This window comes from Leptinotarsa decemlineata, unplaced genomic scaffold (assembly GCF_025532065.1).
Source record: "Leptinotarsa decemlineata unplaced genomic scaffold, Ldec_3_MD MMD2_tig00004307_RagTag_RagTag, whole genome shotgun sequence".
NCBI classification, from domain to species: domain Eukaryota; kingdom Metazoa; phylum Arthropoda; class Insecta; order Coleoptera; family Chrysomelidae; genus Leptinotarsa; species Leptinotarsa decemlineata.
This window is the reverse complement of record NW_027412606.1, coordinates 9,370,039-9,389,283: the sequence shown is the minus strand read 5'-3', so window position 1 is coordinate 9,389,283 and position 19,245 is coordinate 9,370,039. Positions and strand designations below refer to the sequence as shown.

The 19,245-nt window shown below is 35.0% G+C and overlaps 1 protein-coding gene across 1 annotated transcript in view; it reads right to left on the bottom strand.

The window, feature by feature from the left end:
• The window catches only part of SLO2 (slowpoke 2), a 226,691-nt gene that overhangs the window by 68,081 nt on the left and 139,365 nt on the right, over window positions 1–19,245 (bottom strand). The window contains exon 12 of the mRNA XM_074178939.1: window positions 2,955–3,047. Within this exon, the coding sequence (XP_074035040.1) occupies window positions 2,955–3,047 (93 nt within the window). The remainder of the gene's footprint in view (window positions 1–2,954; window positions 3,048–19,245) is intronic.

Below are 19,245 nucleotides of genomic sequence, written 5' to 3'. Positions count from 1 at the left end.
GACTTCATGAAATCGAGAGCTACGGCAGCGGTAGCTCAGCTACTGAAAAAACCTCCAAAGTCGAAAGAGTCGAAGAAGAAAAGTCATTTGAAGAAAATTACCCCTTCCTTTCACACTGGATGTTACAAGAAGTTCGCGGTAGCACTTGTCTGTTATGAGACATCTGACAAATTGGCTTACAAGTCATCACCCACGGAACCTCTGGTATACAAGGCAACATATAAGCGAATAGACAACCATTTTCTACATACCTGCGGAAATCTAATGGATCACGAAAACACGAAAACAAAATGACTCTTCTAGCGAACCCTCTGAATCAGATATAAAAGTAAATAGGAAAGTAGTGAAGCTGTTAGAATCCATCAGTGAAAGTGTGCTGCTTTACACTCAAGTGAAACTTCAAAATTCTATTTGGTCTGAATTTCCGATGATGAAAAAGACTTAAATGGCAAATGAAAATATTGATATCTGGTTATTTTAGCTTTCATACAAGGACTCAGAGATTACAGAAAACATTTCATAAGATTGGGAGAAATTCGGAGGGAGTTAAATAATAATGAAACTTCAGATGATGAGAGGAGTTGCTGTTGTGAAAACTACTAGAAGACAGCATCTATAGTAAAATTATGTATTGCATAATTGCTGTCTGGAAATCCCCAAAGTATTTTCATAAAAGTGGAAATGTACTGTTTTGGCAGAATATGTATCAATTAGAATTTTGTGCTCTGTAGTGAAATAGTGATTTTGGTTAGCGGTACTCAAAATATTTTCCATTTCACCCACAATATTTTCGTGGATGGAAGGCACTAACGAGACGATATAGATTGATTGGCACTGTGCCAAATTTTTTTTGAATAAAACACAACAACCCTAACTCTACTTGTTTCCTGTGACAAAGGTGCTATTATATTCATATATTTGCCATCCTCCTTTCTGATTATCAAGAGGAAGTTGAAAATGTATTTCACTGTACCACTTTTTATGTAAGTTGTCTTTTCTTCAAACTAATTGAGTCAGTCAACCGACAATTCTACTCAGTTTTCAAATATATTTTGCAATCTCAGTATGTTAATTGAGCACTAAACGTAATTCACTAAACTCAATGAGAATTTATCCTACTTATTCCATTTTAGAAGTTTTTCATTTACTGAATAGGATATTTAGAGGTAAATGGTTCCATTTACCAATCCAAGTTGACCTCCTCGTTATTCATACCTTAAACTCGTTGATCATTTCATTTAATTTCATTTAATTTAATTCAGGAAACAATTAGATGCAAAGATTGGAAAACTGAAAATACTGAAACACTTCGATGATTTCTTTGTATTTGTTCAGATGTCAAAAATTGTTCATTTACTCATCAATTTCTTTTTTTTCCTTTAAAGGAACCCCTCTAAGATATTACTACATACACATGTGCCAGTGTATTTTCCAATCATCGAAGCAGTTGTGATATAAACTTTTGGGTATATCCGTCTCCTCAATCATCCCTCAAATCACCCTTTTGTCTTGGGTGTCTTCAAAAATAGGAACAGGACAAAGTCGCAGGGTGCCAAATCTGATGAATACGGTGGCTAGGCATGATTACGGTGTTGTTCTTAGCCAAAAAATCAAGAACAAGCAATGACGAGTGAGTAGATGCATTATAGTGATGCAAACGTTTTTCTACAATACCAGACGTTTTCTCCTTATTGCTTTTCGCAAGTGATGCATGAAACTTCATTGGGGCAATTGGATTTTGGTTTCGATATCATAACCCTATAGCCATGACTCGTCGCTAGGTATGTTTCTTTTGAGCAAATCTGGATCGCCATTGACATCACTGACGTCACTCAACAATTCCGGAGTGATTTTCATAGGACGTTTTTTTTCAATTTAACAATTTTGGGACGAACTCCGCTGCCCTACACTTCATGCCTGAAATATTCGAAAAAATTGTATGGCATGACCTAACCGATATACTGACATCCCCAGCAACCTCTCTAATGATGATTAGACCATCCTCCATAACAATTTCCATCACTTTCTCAACATTTTCATCGGATATTGATGTGCAGGGACGTCCAGAGCGAGCATTGTCATTAACATCTTCTCGGCCTTCTGTGAATAGCTTATACCGCTTGTAAACAATTTTCTGACTCAGAGTACAATCACCGTAGGCCACTGGCAATATTCCGACTGTTTTTTAGCACTCAATTCAGTTTTTCACACAAAATTTGTAGCAAATTCTTTGTTACATTTTTTTCGATAGCAGAAAATCGTTGAACACGCAAAATTCCTCCAACTTTTATATCTCTCACCAACAAATGTTCTTCACGAATATATCAACATGAAAAAATCGCTAATCAAATGTACCGTAGTACGTGAAATTTGAACACTCACCCCATTTCAGTTAACAGTTACTCAAAGAAAAAATATATATGAATCTAATGCACTTCAGTTGGAGACAAATCGAACCAAAATGATTTGATTTTGATTACTGTAAATACTTATGTAATGAAAAAATATAACAAATGAGTGTAGCTCAAATTTTCCCAAAAACTGTACAAATTTCAGCTTTGAATGGCATTTTTCCGTCGTTTTAGAAAAAAAGATTCTTTATACTCTAACGAATGTATTATTATATTTTCTGAACTGTCCTGTAAGTGCATCTGAAATGGTTATCACCACTACTAATTGGAAAAATGATATGAAAAATTTTATGGAACACATAATGTAACAATCGATAACATCATTAGGTTAATTTTATGAGGTATCCTCATCGACCCCGCATAACTTTTTTCAAATAACCTCTAGGATTCCTTCGTCCCCATACATCAGTATTTCCCATTTCGTTCGGTATTCCGTAATGTACCATACTCTAACATCAAATAAATATAAATTCCCAAATCGATGCTTCTCACAATCTTTCCTACGAGATTTTCCTGTTTCAATATATTGCAATATATTCCTACCTGTAACTGAGACGTCAAAAGTAATAGATCCAGGCGACGATTCCTTGAGACAATGTCGTGAATCACTTGGACCGGTATTGTCAGGAGATATTGCTGAACGGAAAAAAATGTTGGTATATTCAACTTTTGTTCAATTATTCACATATACATATACTTATTGTACAATGTGCATGATGGACTATAAAGGAATATTGCAGTAGCAATACATCATATGCTTCTGCATAACGGAAACTAATTTGTTTATAGATTCAATAATTCAGTTTTGATTGTGCGGAAAGAATTGAACAATACTATATAATTGAGAATTGAACACAAAATAAAAGAAAATCTTTATAGTTTTTCATGAAAGATGAAAAATGAAACATTCTATGTTCCTTTACCACTTCTATTTGTAACTAGCTTGTACATTAAACTGTATTTTTGTATTATTGTATGATTATTGTGATAGTTCAAACATTTTCTTATAGGACGAACCTGCAGTAATGTCAGTTACAAATAAAAGTAGTTGAAAAAAACATAGAAAGTTTAATTATTTCTCATTTCTCATGATGATCTTCTACCACGTAGTAACGGCTACATCCATCAATTTTGTAGTTTTTGTTTGTTCCAATGAAGACTGTTCCGTAGATAAACCCGTTTTGAATCAAATTTACAAATCAAAAATTGCTCAAACTGGCTCGGGTTCCTTCAACGTAGATTTTTTTTTGCCTGGTTTGGTGATCCAAAATATTTTCAAATGCGGTCTATTCGATTGGTTGGGAAATGGATCAAAAATATTCGTAGATAAACAATTTAGTTTAATGCCAACGTTTCAGACTTTATTAAATTTTAAAATTTTAAAAATTAAATTTATTAAATTTTTTTCAGTCGATATAAATATGAGTACCCAATTGAGTACAGTTTTTCGATTGTCCCAGTGTTGAAAATGGTACCATTAGAATCTGTGCCGATTTCGAAATAACTATGAACCATATTTATAAACTGTTTCATTTCTCTCCCAATTATCTATGAATGGCGATGAAGGACTCATTCCAAGTAGCTCTCATAGTAGGTTTCACGGTATATGATATTGGCTAGGTGATTATAATAAAACCAATTAGATACATAAGTTGTAAAACATGAATCAAATAAAGGAAAAAGAATCACAATAATACACTACACAATGGGATCAAACTAGTTAGTTTATTGCAGTTGATAAGACAATGTCATTCAAAGTGAAACATACGTGTTTCGCTATACAATAGCTATACAAACACGTGTCGAGGTTTTTTAGAACCCTTCATAGTTTTGAAACAGGTAGTCACTAACATATAAATGAGAAAATAAGACATTACTACTAATCAACTCAATACTGGGTTTAGAGGCGGTAGATTAGGATTTGATCAGTTATCCGTGATATGATATTTCAATGAATGGAGGGGCGATTATTCAAAAAGTCTAGTAGTTCTAAATCTTTAACATATTCACTAAGATAGTGAGTAAGTGTTTGAAATGCGAAATGCATAAAAGAGTTCTACTGATTGTACTGATTAGAATATATTGACTAACCATTTTGATTAACACATCAAAAATTTGTAAGTGAACCCTCTATCTTTTAGTTTCCATTTATTGGACCATACTGAAGTCTTTCCTTCAAACTGAATGTGTGGCTTAAAACACTGAAATGACATCTGATTGAAAGTTCTGCAGTACTTGAAAAGGTTGACATCACCGTGATGATACACCAGATGTGTCTGAAAGGCGAAGGTTGTTTGAATCAAAAGTCACCAGATCAATCGATTTTGTATCATCGGCCTCAGCAGCCTACATTTAGATTGTATGTTCGAGGGCAGAATCTGTCGTTAATATTACAATACATCCTTACAGCACCATTAGACTGCGACTGAGAAGTTTCTTTGAATACTACAGATCCTACAACTTTTCTCAACAGCTCTTCTGCCAATTCAAATAATACTGCATGACCTGAGCTCATCCATGATTGACCCACTGGAATGTTTGACTCAAACAATTATATTATAGAATATTGAGATCACTTTTTCGCGAGAGAAGATGGACATGTTGTGTATATCAGGTTTATGTGAAATTTGCATAATAATACGTTCATCACTTAGAAGTGCGATGATGTGGAAAGTAGAATGAAGTTATCAGTGATATGTATTATCATTCGGAACATCAGAAGTAATCGTATTCATCACAGTTACTCAGTAGCTAGGAGCATTCATGATTGAGTGCTCACAGCAATTGTAACTATCTCAACCATAATGCAGACAGATGAACAGAGTGATATGGGCCTATATAGGATAGGAATAACAAAAATAACAGAAATTATTATCAGTAGCCCTTGACATAAATCAAAACCAATTAAGAGAGAAATTCTATCCAAGGCGTGGTTTCGAAACACTAAGTCGAAAATATCATATGGGACATATTTACTATTATCAGCTGGAAGTTTTCAGAAGACTTGACAAAACTTGAAAAAAATAAAAACATGTCTCCCTTTTGTGCGAATCAAAAAATGCTTAATATGTGCACTGAAGAATAAATAAATTTTCCCCATAATCATAGCGTAACGGGTAGTAACAAAATTTTGATATTTTTGGTTGATTAGGATCCAGGAAAATTCATTGCCATTAACAATTTTCACAAGGTCACTTTTCCTCATCACGAAGAAATGAAAGATGCAGAAAAAACATAATGTTTTCTATATATTGTTATGATACGAAAAAATATCATTTATCTCAAAAATTACTCTTTCATTAGTGGAATTATCAAAATATTTCAAAGTATCAAACGACTTTCTCAGTTCTCCACAATTAATTCCTTCGAACACATAGTGAAATTTTAATAGCATTTCATAAGATTGAAAAATGAGAAAATATGAACTGTATTTGACATAAAAACGAAGGAAACTGTTATTGAAACATTATCAAAATTGTGAAAAGCCCTATTCGAACAAAAAATTCGAGAGTATATGGATTGCGAACTAGTTATTGATGAAAAATAATTTTTGTGGAAAACACCGTTCCAACCTCATGGTGAGGTCATTCCATTTCAAACGGAGGTGAAATATCTTGTCGTTGATGAAAGACTCACCTGGAACGCTCACTTGGAAAAAGTTTTACACAAAGCCAGACTGTCTCTATGGACATGTCGAAGGATTTGTAGTGGAACTTGGGGTTTAGGTCCCAAACAAATCCATTGAATTTATGTAACGATTGTCAGACCAATGATCACTTATGGTGTAATTGCCTGGTGGCCGAAGGCTTCACATAAAACGGCTCAGACCGTGGATATCCTCCTAAATCTACATCCTCTCCACATTTTTCTGGAGAGAGAGGTTAGATGGACTGCATACAGACTTTTGCACATTGCCAATTGCACACATCAATGTAATCAAGTCACAGCATTCTGGAAATGACTTCTGACTTTATGCCTCCAACTGTCAGCTAGGAACTGCCTTATAAAGTACTGTTTCCGAGTAGAGAGGACTGGATCCTCCGGGAGAAGGGAATATTGAGAGCAGATAGTTGAAGGTTCACAGATGGATCAAAAACACTCTTTGGTTCTGGTGCAGGTGTTTCAAGCGGAAATTTACGCTGTTGAATTGTGTGAAGAGAGATTGGAAGAATCCAACCTCATACACAAGTCAATAAAAATATTCTCCGTCAGTCATGCGGTGTTGGAAGCTCTTGGCTCCCATCGAGCAACGTCTAAATTGGTAGCAGATTGTCAATAACGACTCTTTCCGCTAGGAAGACCTAACAGATTTTCTCTGGTCTGGATTCCTGGCCATACTGGCCTAGAAGTAAATGAGGCTGCTGAATTCCTTGGAGAGAAGGTACTGCAAGCAGCTTCATCGGGCCAGAACCTGTTTTGTTTTTGTTTGTTTGGCATCGCTTTAGGCTTTGCCAAACAAACATTGAACACCTGGATGGCAAGAAGATTCATAGACTTCTGGCAGAATCTTCCAGGATTGGCTCACTCCAAGGCGTTTATCCACCCTTTGAAGCTTGATATCAAATAGTGGTTTGATACAGTAGGCCTTTAACAGGCCTTCTTACAGGCCACTGTCATTTGAATCATCATATGAAGAGACTCGGACACTCGGAACACAGTGTGTGTCGCCTCTGTTTAGAAAATGATGAAACAGCAGATATACTTTGTGTCTGCCCCGCTGGGGACCAAATCAGGTTTTTAGAGTTCGGTAAAGCAGTACTCTTACCATCTGACCTGAAAGACCACTCACCACATAAACTAATCGGCTTCGTTAAGAAGCTGAGTTTATTTGGTCACGTGTGAATAGGTGTGAGTCACAATGAACCCTTTCGGGTTGTGTTGGAGGGTTGAATAGATCCACTCACTTTAGACTCAACCTAACCTAACCTAATATTATAGAACCTGTCTGTAGAAAGAATATGTACGTGGAATTCTATAACAATAGTTCTTTGTAATCGTTGTAGAACACTTCTTGAGAATGCCATTGATTTCAGTCTCAATATTTATTGCAGTATATAAATTGCAAAATAAAAAATGTGTTATCCGAAGTTTTCACTTTAGATAAGTTCTTTTTCCAGTTTGTAGCTGAAAGGAGCATATGTTAATGATGCATAACATTTCTCATCGAGGTTTCAATAGTGTGTTTCAATTTTTTTCTCCTTCGGAAAGTTTGTCATCAAATGAGATTTTCAATCCTGTTACTCTTGTCTGTCAGCATTGATGCAAATTGGCGTTCATTATATGAAGTACTGGGTCACTTCGGCGAAACATATTGTTGATTATGGATTTATTATTCGGAAAGTATATGGAATTATTTCAATTGAATATCATTATATTTCTATAATCTTCGATGAGAATATATAGTTTTGGATGCCAAAGAATAAGAAACGAAACACAACTATCGAAAAGTATTTCACAACACTAACCGAGTAAAGGTTTTTTTAAAGAGGTATAAAGTTTAGGTTGGCAACATTTTTTCAACTGGTGGAAATTTTGTCACCTGCCAAGTGAATTATGTTTAGTCTGGTTTGGCATTCCAACATGAATACACTGACGCCTGAACAATGCTTCCAAATTGTGAAAATTTATTTTAAAAATCATGGTTCTGTTCGAAATACGTATCGCATACTACGTCCATTTCACGGTCAACATAATCCTCCATCAGAGCAATTGATTCGATTAACTATGGAACGTTTTACACCACGTTTACTCTAAATGATAAAACGCATCCACAGAGAAGTCGTACGAGTGCGTACAGAAGTCATTGCTGCCACAGAGCGTCGTAGCGTAGAGGAAGACCCGAATCAGTCTATCCGCATTCGTGTAGTCAATGTCCATGATTACTAACTTTTTCGTTCATCAATTGAACAACCATGATGTGCAGGAGCTGTGATTTCAACATGTCACACAGCTCGTGCCACAATCGGTTTATTGAAGGAAACGTTCGGTCAATTTAGACCTAAAACAGTAATGAAATAACGAAAATTGCGGCAGATCTAAAATTTGGTGAAAACCTTCATTTCACCATAAAAAATGAAAATTTGAAAGTCCCAATCTGTTCCATGAGCGCTTCGAAAGTTATTCGGGGTCAAAGGTCAAAATTTCAGGTTTTTCGACGATACGTCGGACCAAATTTGTAGAACTCAAAATTCTCTACAAAAATAGTCTCTATATTTTTTTCTGTATCACCGTTCCTGAGATATCGCAATTGTAAAAGTCACGTTCTATGTAATATGCACACGTTTCCACACCACCTGTAAAGTAGTATACTCGGGACGTTTATTTCAACGTGGTTTTCCCAGTAGGACTATTCCACGAATCGTTATTAAGTAATTTTTAGTCACAATGCTTATTCAACTGCATGAAGATTATTCGGGTCTAGTCTGATTCATACTCGTCATAGTTAACTTCAACAATCATTTCTTCTGCGATTTCTTCTCCGTCTTCTTCCTCTTCTTGCCAGATATTCATTAATTGTTCAAATGATGATATATCAGTTGTCTCTTCATCAGCATCACATGAATCATCCTCTGTTGTACTCAACTCAACATTTGAACAAGAGTGACCTTGGCAATTGGTACACGCAGGTGAACACTATAACACTACTTTTCTACAGCCGCATTTGGCACTACAACCTTTCTTGCAACTGCAAAACATTTTGTTAAGGAGTTTTTCAGCAGCAGGGCGGAAAAGTTTTAATTGGTTCCAGAGTATTATTTATTAATTTCCAAACCCAATCTTCAGAGTTGAGTTGACTTCCTTGCCATGTCTGAACTTGATAATATATACCCGATACAAGTGTTGAATAGCAGATGCCGATATTGGAGGAAGACAAGAAAGTTGTACTTGCTTCTTGTTTCGGGTATTTTTGACAAAGGTTAAATATCTGTACTTATCAATGCAATCTACTTTTTTTGCTCTATAAATAGCAAGAAAAAATCGAATTCCTTCCGTAATAATTGTCTGAGGTGGAGATTCAATGTCCGTAAAGACTTGCTTCATTTAGTACCTGAATGTGTATATACGTGGCTAATGTGTGCATATTACATTAGACGTGACTTTTACAATTGCGATATCTCAGGAACGGTGATACCTACAGAAAAAAATCATGAAAATCATTTTTGTAGAAAATTTTGAGATTTACAACTTTGTTCTGAGGTATTTTTCTGGTAAACTTACGGTTTTCGAGAAAAACCCAAAAAGAACTGAAATTTTGACCTTTGACTCCTAATAACTTTTGAAGTGCTCATGGGACAGATTGGGCCTTTTAAATTTTTATTTTTTATGGGAGAATGACGGTCTTCACCAAAATGTAACTCTGTCGCAATGATCGTTAATTCAATACTGTATAATTACCAGACTAAACCGCATAGTTTCACGTTTCGGATCGGGTGATTTAACGCCGCTAGACTATTTTCTGTGTTGATATGTGAAGTCGCTAGTTATTGACGATATACGGCCACAAATGTTGGAAAAAGTCATCAAAAATGGGACTACGTCCAAGCCAGCCGTGGCGGTCATATGCCAGAAGTCACAATAAAATTATGATGCCAGAAGATTGTCATTTCGAATAAAGTGAATTTCATTTCAATTTAACAATTCATCGTTGTTTTATTCCAGTTTCATACCTCTATAAAAAAAACCCTATAGAAATGTGAAGTGTCCACAAAAAAAGCGTGAGAGCACATTAAGCAGGCAAAAATTATCTGAGAAGTATTCGGAATGAATGAAACAATAATAGTCTGAAAGAACGAAACTGCACATTCGAAAGAAACATCAACTGAGGATTTTTTTCGGGTACATTACATTGAACACATGCAATGACATTCTGTAATGTGAATAAGGCCACAAAAAAGGGCATTGAAAACAACTGAACATATGAAGTTTGAAAGTTCATTCAATTCTCTTACCTATATGTAAATATATCATAATGGATTACTTTGAAGATAGCTAGCAATCGAGAACGATGTTTTGGATATCGTACCAAAACTATACAGTAATAATAATGGTCAATTCATAGAGAAGCAAGGACTCTGAGAAAGCGGAAACTTTTTCTGAATACCTATTGGAAGTAGTACTATCGAATGAACCACCCACACATTTTTGTCATTTTGATCCAAGAATTGGTTCTCATTTTCACTGATGAAATACTTTTGGGAAATGCGATTGATAACTATTTTACTTTGGGTTAAAATGTCAATAATATTTCTGAACTACTTTCAGGAGAATTCCATTCCACAATGAGGAGGAAACTTTCATTTCTAAATAGTTCAAACATTCTGACATGGCTATCGAATTGATTCCCTGACCAATTATGCAGTCCTTTTTTTTCAGCTGATATCACCATTGCTATATATTTCGGAAACAGTGGGTCCTACAAGGACGGTTGAATAGAACAAAATTTGCCTTTTCAGAAATGCAACATATTGGTATTCTCAGATCGACAAAATCAACAACCGTTTTTGAGATATTGGCAGAAAACTGAAAATGACAAATTTTATTTTTTGCTCTACTGTCTTCATTTTCAATGATATCAAGAAATGACAGCGCAACTTTCTGCTCTATTTCATGTTTTCCGTAATCTGTTTCGACCCACTTTCCAATGCAACGTTTTCTTCATTGAAACCCATCATCAATATATTTTTTCAAATACGGACCTGTATATTGGTAGTCATTATAATTACAATTTCATTGATATGTTGAAATATATGTTTTTCTCGACTTTTTTTCCGAAAACACATCATCAATATTCTAGCATTTTTTGATTAAGAGCTCGAATGATGTCGATGATGTCGTTAACTGAGATCCTAAATATTTTGATTCACTGAAATCCAAATAGATTTCTGTCTTGAAAAAAGAGTGACCAATAATCTTTGTATCAATACCAAGCCATTTATAATTTCCAAATGTCTCTTGAAAATTTGTAGCTATCCAAAATTGGATTTCAATCAAAGAAACGTCGCATAAGAAATTGATTTGAACCAGATTATGAAAAATATGAAATGAAGCAAAAATTTCTTTTGTTATTTTTTGATATTATTGATAAGTAGAGCAAAAAATGAAATCTGTCAATTTCACTTTTTTGACAGTGTCTCAGAAACAGGTGATGATTTTATCGTTGCATTCCTGAAAAAGCAACTTTTGTTCTATTTACCCGTTCTTGTAGGACCTAGATAGTAATAATAGTATCAGCTGACAAAACGGCCTGTATATTATCAAGTAACAAATATTAATGATGATGCTTATTAATATCTAATGTTCACACTATGAATTCATTGAAAAATGAATTCTGCCACACGGCAGAAAAATGCGTCTCATATCTGTCTGTTGGAATCAATGCTCCCAGTAATTATTTTCAATTCAAGATGGAGAAAAATGTAAATTAGAAAATATCCTCCCGGAAGCCTTGCTTTTTAATTTCAATACAGTGTTATGGATGTTTTGGTTTCCTGAACCAACAAGTAATGAGAACAACTCAAACAGATCGCCAAACGGATTGCCTTCGAGAGCCATTTTGTTGTTTCCTGAGCACAAGAAGTTTGAGAGAAGTAGCCTGAGTGTTAATGGCTTACAATATACTTCCATGGTTCACCCATTGATGATAAAAATAATAGTGAAACAAGTTGAAATGATAGATGGAATTGAAACCTTTAGTGTGAAATTAAACTAATAAAAACATTTTGGTAACAACGGTACTATAGCGGTGTCTCCCGACGTGCGTTTTGCTAACTGAATTAGCATTAGCATGATACGATTCAAACCTTACAATAATGTTAGTCCTTCAATGTTCATCATTGCCTCTGGTAATGGTGGTCATCAATTGAGACCCATTTAAGTTAAATCCCAGTAATGGATATTGTATTATACGTTGATTTCTGATTTATATGTCATTGAGTACTTTTTATCTGTTTTCTGTTTTAAAATATTTCCGTTAACCAGCTGTCGCACCCCTATGAATGACAACTCCGAGAAATCGAAACTTGTGCGAGATAAGGACTAACGAGGTATTACCTTCTAATGTGTGATTCCTAACATGGGTTGGACGATAACAAGTGAAAATAGATCGTTCAGCCTGGGGCTTGAACCAGCGACCAACACGGTGGTCGATTTGAGTGAGTGAACAAAAAACCCACGTCGAATCGACCGGCTACCGTCCTACCACCCCAAATACCTGATTTTCACTTCCAATTATTACCTGAGAAAGTAAATACAAGCCATTTGGAATAGAACCATGTCTGTTTTTATGTGCCTGTGTCATATGCCTATCTCAGCAATTCTAAACGTTTTTCATCAGTTTGTGGTCAGTTTTTTGAATATGTTGAACTTGTTTCATTCTTCTAAGCCGAATATGTGAAACATGTTCATTGAAAAAAAATATTATAAGCCAGCCTATTTCATGAATCTCAAATGTTTTTTAAGCAATCCTGTTTTTCGGGTTGCCTAACACTTGTTGAAGTGTTAAAGTGTCAGGTCTGTTGGTCGTATACAAGTTTGTATATCTGATGTTTAGTATATGACTGCTCTAGTCATTATTAAAGGCGATGAAGCTACGGACGAAATGTTCTAGTAACCCTTTAAAGAGATACTTCAGTATTGGTTTGAGCCTCTAATTTCATTCCATTGCTGGTGGGTTTTGCTTCGTTTCCATTTGTTGAATTAAACCTGATACGAGAACCATTGAGTGCAGGTGTTTAGATTTTATTATTGTTAATTCCCTATTTCTCTCGTTCGGGATTGTTTTTCTGTTTATGAATTTATATTGCCTTCCTAAGAAGTCTAGGATGGTAACTAGGATTTCTTCAAACGCGATAACGCAGGTATCTTCTCTTCATGCATGTTTCACTATTGCAAATTTGTCGGTATGTCATAATCGATTTTTTTCTTTTGTTTCCAGAAAGTCGGTCACTAACACTCCTTTTCATGTTTTAAATGTACCTACTGTACCCATTTTCTTTCAGATGATTGAGTTTTTCAGGCTAATCCTCAGGTTCAGAAATGCGTCGAGACATCTCATTTAAAGTTCAATTTGATTCCCTTCTTTAATGACCCTTCTGCGAGCACTCAAAGGAAATACACTGTCATGATAAATTACCATATTATCGTGAAGATGAGAAACGTTAGATTGGGTACAGAAGACCTACTCAAAAAATATATTTTCTTGAATTTCAGGTAATGGATGAAGTTGGAAATAAAATACAGAAAAAATTGACGGAAATCACAAAACTGATTTAATGAACTATATCGAATCCTATATTGTCACGTCACCTTTATAGTCCATCTTTATGAATCGATTTGCTAACAATCAAAAGCATCTATCGCACTATTTATGAAATATTTTGTGACTTTGTGCCAAACACTCAGTCAATAAGCCATAAATTGATATTCGGCGCTGATGAAATGATTCAAAAGTGCGAGAATCGGTTATGATTTCTTTGAATAAAGCATCAGTAACGAAAGAGAAATTCGTTTAGTTCACATTCTTCAACTCATTTCCTGATGTTGAAGTAACATGAACTCTTCAACTGGCCGACAATATCACTTCATCCCATTTTATATAAGTTGACAACATGATATGATCAGGATACTCATAGAGATCAAGATATTGAAAGTAGAATTATTTTCCGATCAGTGGAAATTACTTTCAATATCCTTTCATGGTTATACATTTTTGCATTAACTCTTACGCGGTAATCTCGGAACCAAATAAAAAAAATATAAAGGGTTGGGCACCGAGATAACTCTTTTTCAAATTGTTTCTTCACTGATTTCGATGACCTGCTTTTCCACACATAAACGATTTGATAATGATTTTTGAATTTTATATTTGAAAAGTCACTTTCCTTATTCGATCCTAAGAATAGAGTTTGATCTCTGCGAAATAATATGGTAGCAGAGACAAATTTCAAATATTTTCAAAACACATGGTTTTTTTCAAAAACACATGGTTTTTTTCATGGTCACAATCAACCCAAACAATTTTGAATGGGGAAAGTAGTGAGTGTCGCATAATTAAAACGGTAATTCCATAAGGAATTCGGCCATGTCAATTTTCGCTACATAACTTTTTATTTTGGCGCCCTCAATGTAAAAACAATATGGTGGCTCCAGATGGCGGATGATAAAATCAAAATTAGTAAGTGGGGATTTTTAGGGATTTGCAAATCTTGTCCGTCATTGTGGAGCCGCCGTTTTGTTTTTCCCTCAGAAAAATCCCGTAAGGCATATTCACAGAATCGATGTCAAATTAGCTTGCAAATGAAGTACCATAATTTGAAATACGAAACAGTTTTTTCCGCGCGCCAAAATAGAAAGTCAGGTAGCGAAAATCGACATGGCCAAATTCCTTATGAATTTACCTCTTTAATGATGTGTCACACTCACTACTTTCTCTATTCAAATTGTTTGGGTGGTAGTGACTGAGGGGTGGGGAAAGAGGTTTGACAGTTGAGGTTATAATAGAAAGATGGATAGCACATCGACGTGATTTTGCATTTCTTTCAGAAAATATGTGTTTCTCCTCCCTGTATACTCATTCGGAGGATTTTGTACGATCAAATGCAATTTTAAATAAGGAAACAATTTCTATTAAAACATTTTTGTAAAGAAAATTCACTTCCATTTTTCCTGGTGAGTTTAGGAAGATTCAATATTGCGAATCATAAAAGTACATAAAAGTTTAATTACTATCGGCCATTAATGAATCTTGATATGGAAGTAGTTATGTTGAATCAGAATGTTATACTTTGGACATCATTTTTGAATTTTTTTGAGAATTCCTGAACCAAAAATTCTTTAAGAAAATCAGTGAATTAGTTTGTGAAATTCCAAATTGACCAAGAAGTGAAATGTTGAATGATACTGAAATTGAAATGATTTTTGAATACTCAGAACATCATAAAAAAATATTATTTATCTCCTTATCTTCGTTTGCATTTAGATAACTCTTTTTCAAATTGTTTCTTCACTGATTTCGATGACCTGCATTTCCACACATAAACGATTTGATAATGATTTTTGAATTTTATATTTGAAAAGTCACTTTCCTTATTCGATCCTAAGACTAGAGTTTGATCTCTGCGAAATAATATGGTAGCAGAGACAAATTTCAAATATTGAGAAGTGAACAATTTTCGGTCAACCAATGATTTTTCAGGAGTAGTCGTTGTGAAAAATGATGTTTGGGTGGTATGATCCAGAAATTCCTAATTTCAAGTGGGTGTTATTGAAATTCTCGTAGGCAGATACCACCAAAAAGTGGCCCTTTTGAACCCCACATGTTGCTTATCAAGTTTTTTTTTATTCAGTAACATCAACATAACATCTGGGCTGAAAAGTCCTGGGTCTAAGAGAGAAAACGCGTTTTTCATGTTCAAAATTGGTTTTAGTCATCAAAGTAATCTTCATCAAGAGCCACACAATCATTTCAGCACCGCTCTAACATTTTAATACCACTTTTGTAAAAAAATAATTCTTTGCCTGAAAATAGGCCTCAGTTTCAGGAATAACCTATTGATTCGAGCAGAATTCCTTACCAATGAGCATTTTTTGAAGTTTGCGATCAGCCACTGGTCGCTGGGAGCTAAATCTGTTAAATATGGTATGCGGGAGCAATTTGAAGCCCATTTCATGCAATTTTGCCATCGTTTCCATTGATTTGTGACACCATGCAGTGTCTTGATGGAGCACCACCTTCAAACGTTTCAATAACACTATGTAATATTCACTGTTGAAGATATTCCCCTTCTCAGTATGGTCGCTGAATATTACACTACGCACATCATAAATACCGAAGCCATAACCTTTCCAGCCGATTGTTCTGCTTTCGGGCGCTATGGACGAGATTCAACAGTTGCTCTCCACTCACATGACGATCGTTAATTCCGGAGTGAAGTGATGGATCCATGTTCCACCCATTGTCACATATCGACGCAAAAATTCTAGTTTGTTATAGCCGAACACTGCTCGGAATCAAGACGTTCTTGTTTTTGGTCAACAGTGAGCTCGCCCGGTGCCCACTTTGAACAGAGCTTTCTCATAGTGGAATGATCATGCAATATAAAGTCAACACGTTCTTTATATATCTTGTCAATGCCAGCTAATTCTCGTAACTTCACTCTTCGACCATTCAAAGCGATTTTGTGAATTATTTTTGTTTTCTGGTGCCTCATTTGAACGTCCACTGCGTTCTGCATCATCGATGTCTCTACGACCACGTTTGAATTCAGCAAACCAACGTTCAATTGTTGTTTCTGGTGGAGCGGATCCTTATAACACTTCAAGACTTTGCTCCGCTTGAACTGTATTTTTTCCCATCAAGAAGCAGTGCGAAATAAAAACAAGAGTTTTTTTTTGATCCATTGTTTCGAAAAAAACAAAAGTAGCGTCACTCTCTTCTTAGCACAATAACTCACAAATCCATGAGTCGACTATCCTAAAATTCCAACAGCTTTCTTTCGAAGGTTAGTACTGACTGAAAAAGCGGTGAATGCAATGATACTATCGCCATCTATGTGGTAGGCCCAAGACTTTTCAGTCCATGTAGTATTTCATAAAAGTATTTCTATAATAGTAGGCACTGAATTCATATGAACAGTATTGCATTAAAACGAAAACATTTTTGTTAAAGTTGATTCTATATATTTTATCATCATTTTTCATTTTTGTTTGAATGTAGTTGACAATGTTCCATGGTGAATTTCATCACTTCGGACTTCCATTGTCTGATATGAAATGAAATCATTTGTTTGGTATAATTTCCGTATGCCACTGCAAGAGACAGATTTGGACGAAAATGTCAGTGATTTCTGAGAATTCAGTGTCTACTATTTCTGAATTATAGGATAGCTTTATTTTCGAAAGAAATGTAAAACAAATAGCACTTTGCCAGGGCCACTTTTTAAAGACTATACGATAACGTGTACAGAATTTTTCTGCAACGTTTCGTCTTTTAGGAAACATCATCAACTTTGTATTTTTATATAGGCTGAAGATCAAGTATACCCTGTAACGACTCTATTTTTCATTGTGAATACAGCAACGTATCACACAATATGATTTCATAACTATATCTCGTTAACTAGGTTAAGTTGAAAAACAGCTTAAGCTGAATTTCGCCTCTCATCATAATTTTTGTATATTATTATGTTGATGAATAAAGCCGATTATTATTATAAAAAAAATGAAAATTGATTACTTATTCTGCTTATCTTCAATTTTAGATAGCACGCGCTGGAAAAAATGTAATTTATTGATACATGAAGTAAATTGATAAGTCTAATTTATAACAAATTTTAACTTACCACTTGCCGGAATTTTTGCGTTGTTCAATACAAAGATGAGTCTCAATATCAAAAGTTTAGTTTATAAAATGTAATTGTATTGTAATAACAGGGAGCTAATATGTATTATAGAAAATAAATAGAAACTTATAACAAGTGTTGACCCGTCGTTATTTTTTGAGTGCGAGTACTCTTGTCTCACAGACGAAATCAAAATTCGAGTTAACATATTCGGAACAATATTGTTGAAGGATGCAGTAACCAATCTTAGCAAATCTTCTTCATTTTGAAAATCCTGAGAGAACAGATGATTCTTGATATACCCCCAAAAGAAAAAGTCTAGTGGGGTTATGTCGGGGGACCTTGCAGGCCTGGATGTATTACTATGAGCACCAATCCACTGTCCTAGGAAGCGACGGTTCAAATAATCACAAACAATTCTAGCTTTATGTGCTGGAGCACCATCTTGTTGAAACCAGCAGCTGTGAGTAACCGCTAAACGCAAATCATCTAGAGCATCTTCCAAATCATTTTATATACCGCTCTTTTGTTAAATTGTTTTGATATATTATTATATTCGTACCAAGAATCCCAACCCACACGCTGAAATCGAAACGATGTTGATATCTCGACACTTTGTGTACACGAGGATTTTGTTGCGACCAATAATGAACATTCCGCCTATCAAAAATGCCATTGTTGGTTATCTTTGTTTCATCAGACCAAATTATTTTGAAAGTGTACCATTCACAAAAGATTGTTCGCATTGCATCGTCACCTGGTCCGAGTCCATGACAAATCCTAAATTTATATGGATGATATTTATTTTTTCTTAAAATGAAGTGGGCGGTGGATTTGTCTACTCCGGTATTACGTTCAATGGTGCGAGTGGATATCTCAGGATTTTCAACAACGGCCTGTAACACATAATGCTGACTTTCTTCATCAGATTGCTTTTGTCGGGAAACCACAGGTATTTTGAATGATCCATATTCTTTTAAATTAAGAACTAAACGTCTAAATATTGATTTACCAGGTTCTCGCCTCTCTGGGTACTTATTAGAGTACGCACGTTTAGCATCAACACAATTTCTTTGGCACAAAATGTAATACGACAACATATCACATTTTTCAGTATTCGAAAAGCTGCCGTTTTCCATTTTCGACACAAATTAGGTAGGCAACGAGATGTAAAAGTAGGAACGGTAATATGTCAAAAATTCCACCAAACAACAGTATTATCATTACAACAGAACGTTATGTGTTATTTTTTCCAGCTCGTAATATCTAAAATTGCAGAAAATCAGGTTAAGTAATCACTTTTAATTCTGCATGAGAAATGGTTATGAAATCATATTCTGTGATAAGTTGCTATATTCACAATGAAAAATGGAGTCGTATACAGTTTCTGCCCATATGAAAATACGAAGTAGATGATGTTTTCTAAAAGACAAAACGTTACAGAAAACTTCTGCTTACGTTATCGTATAGTCCTTGAAAAGTGGTCACGGTAAAGT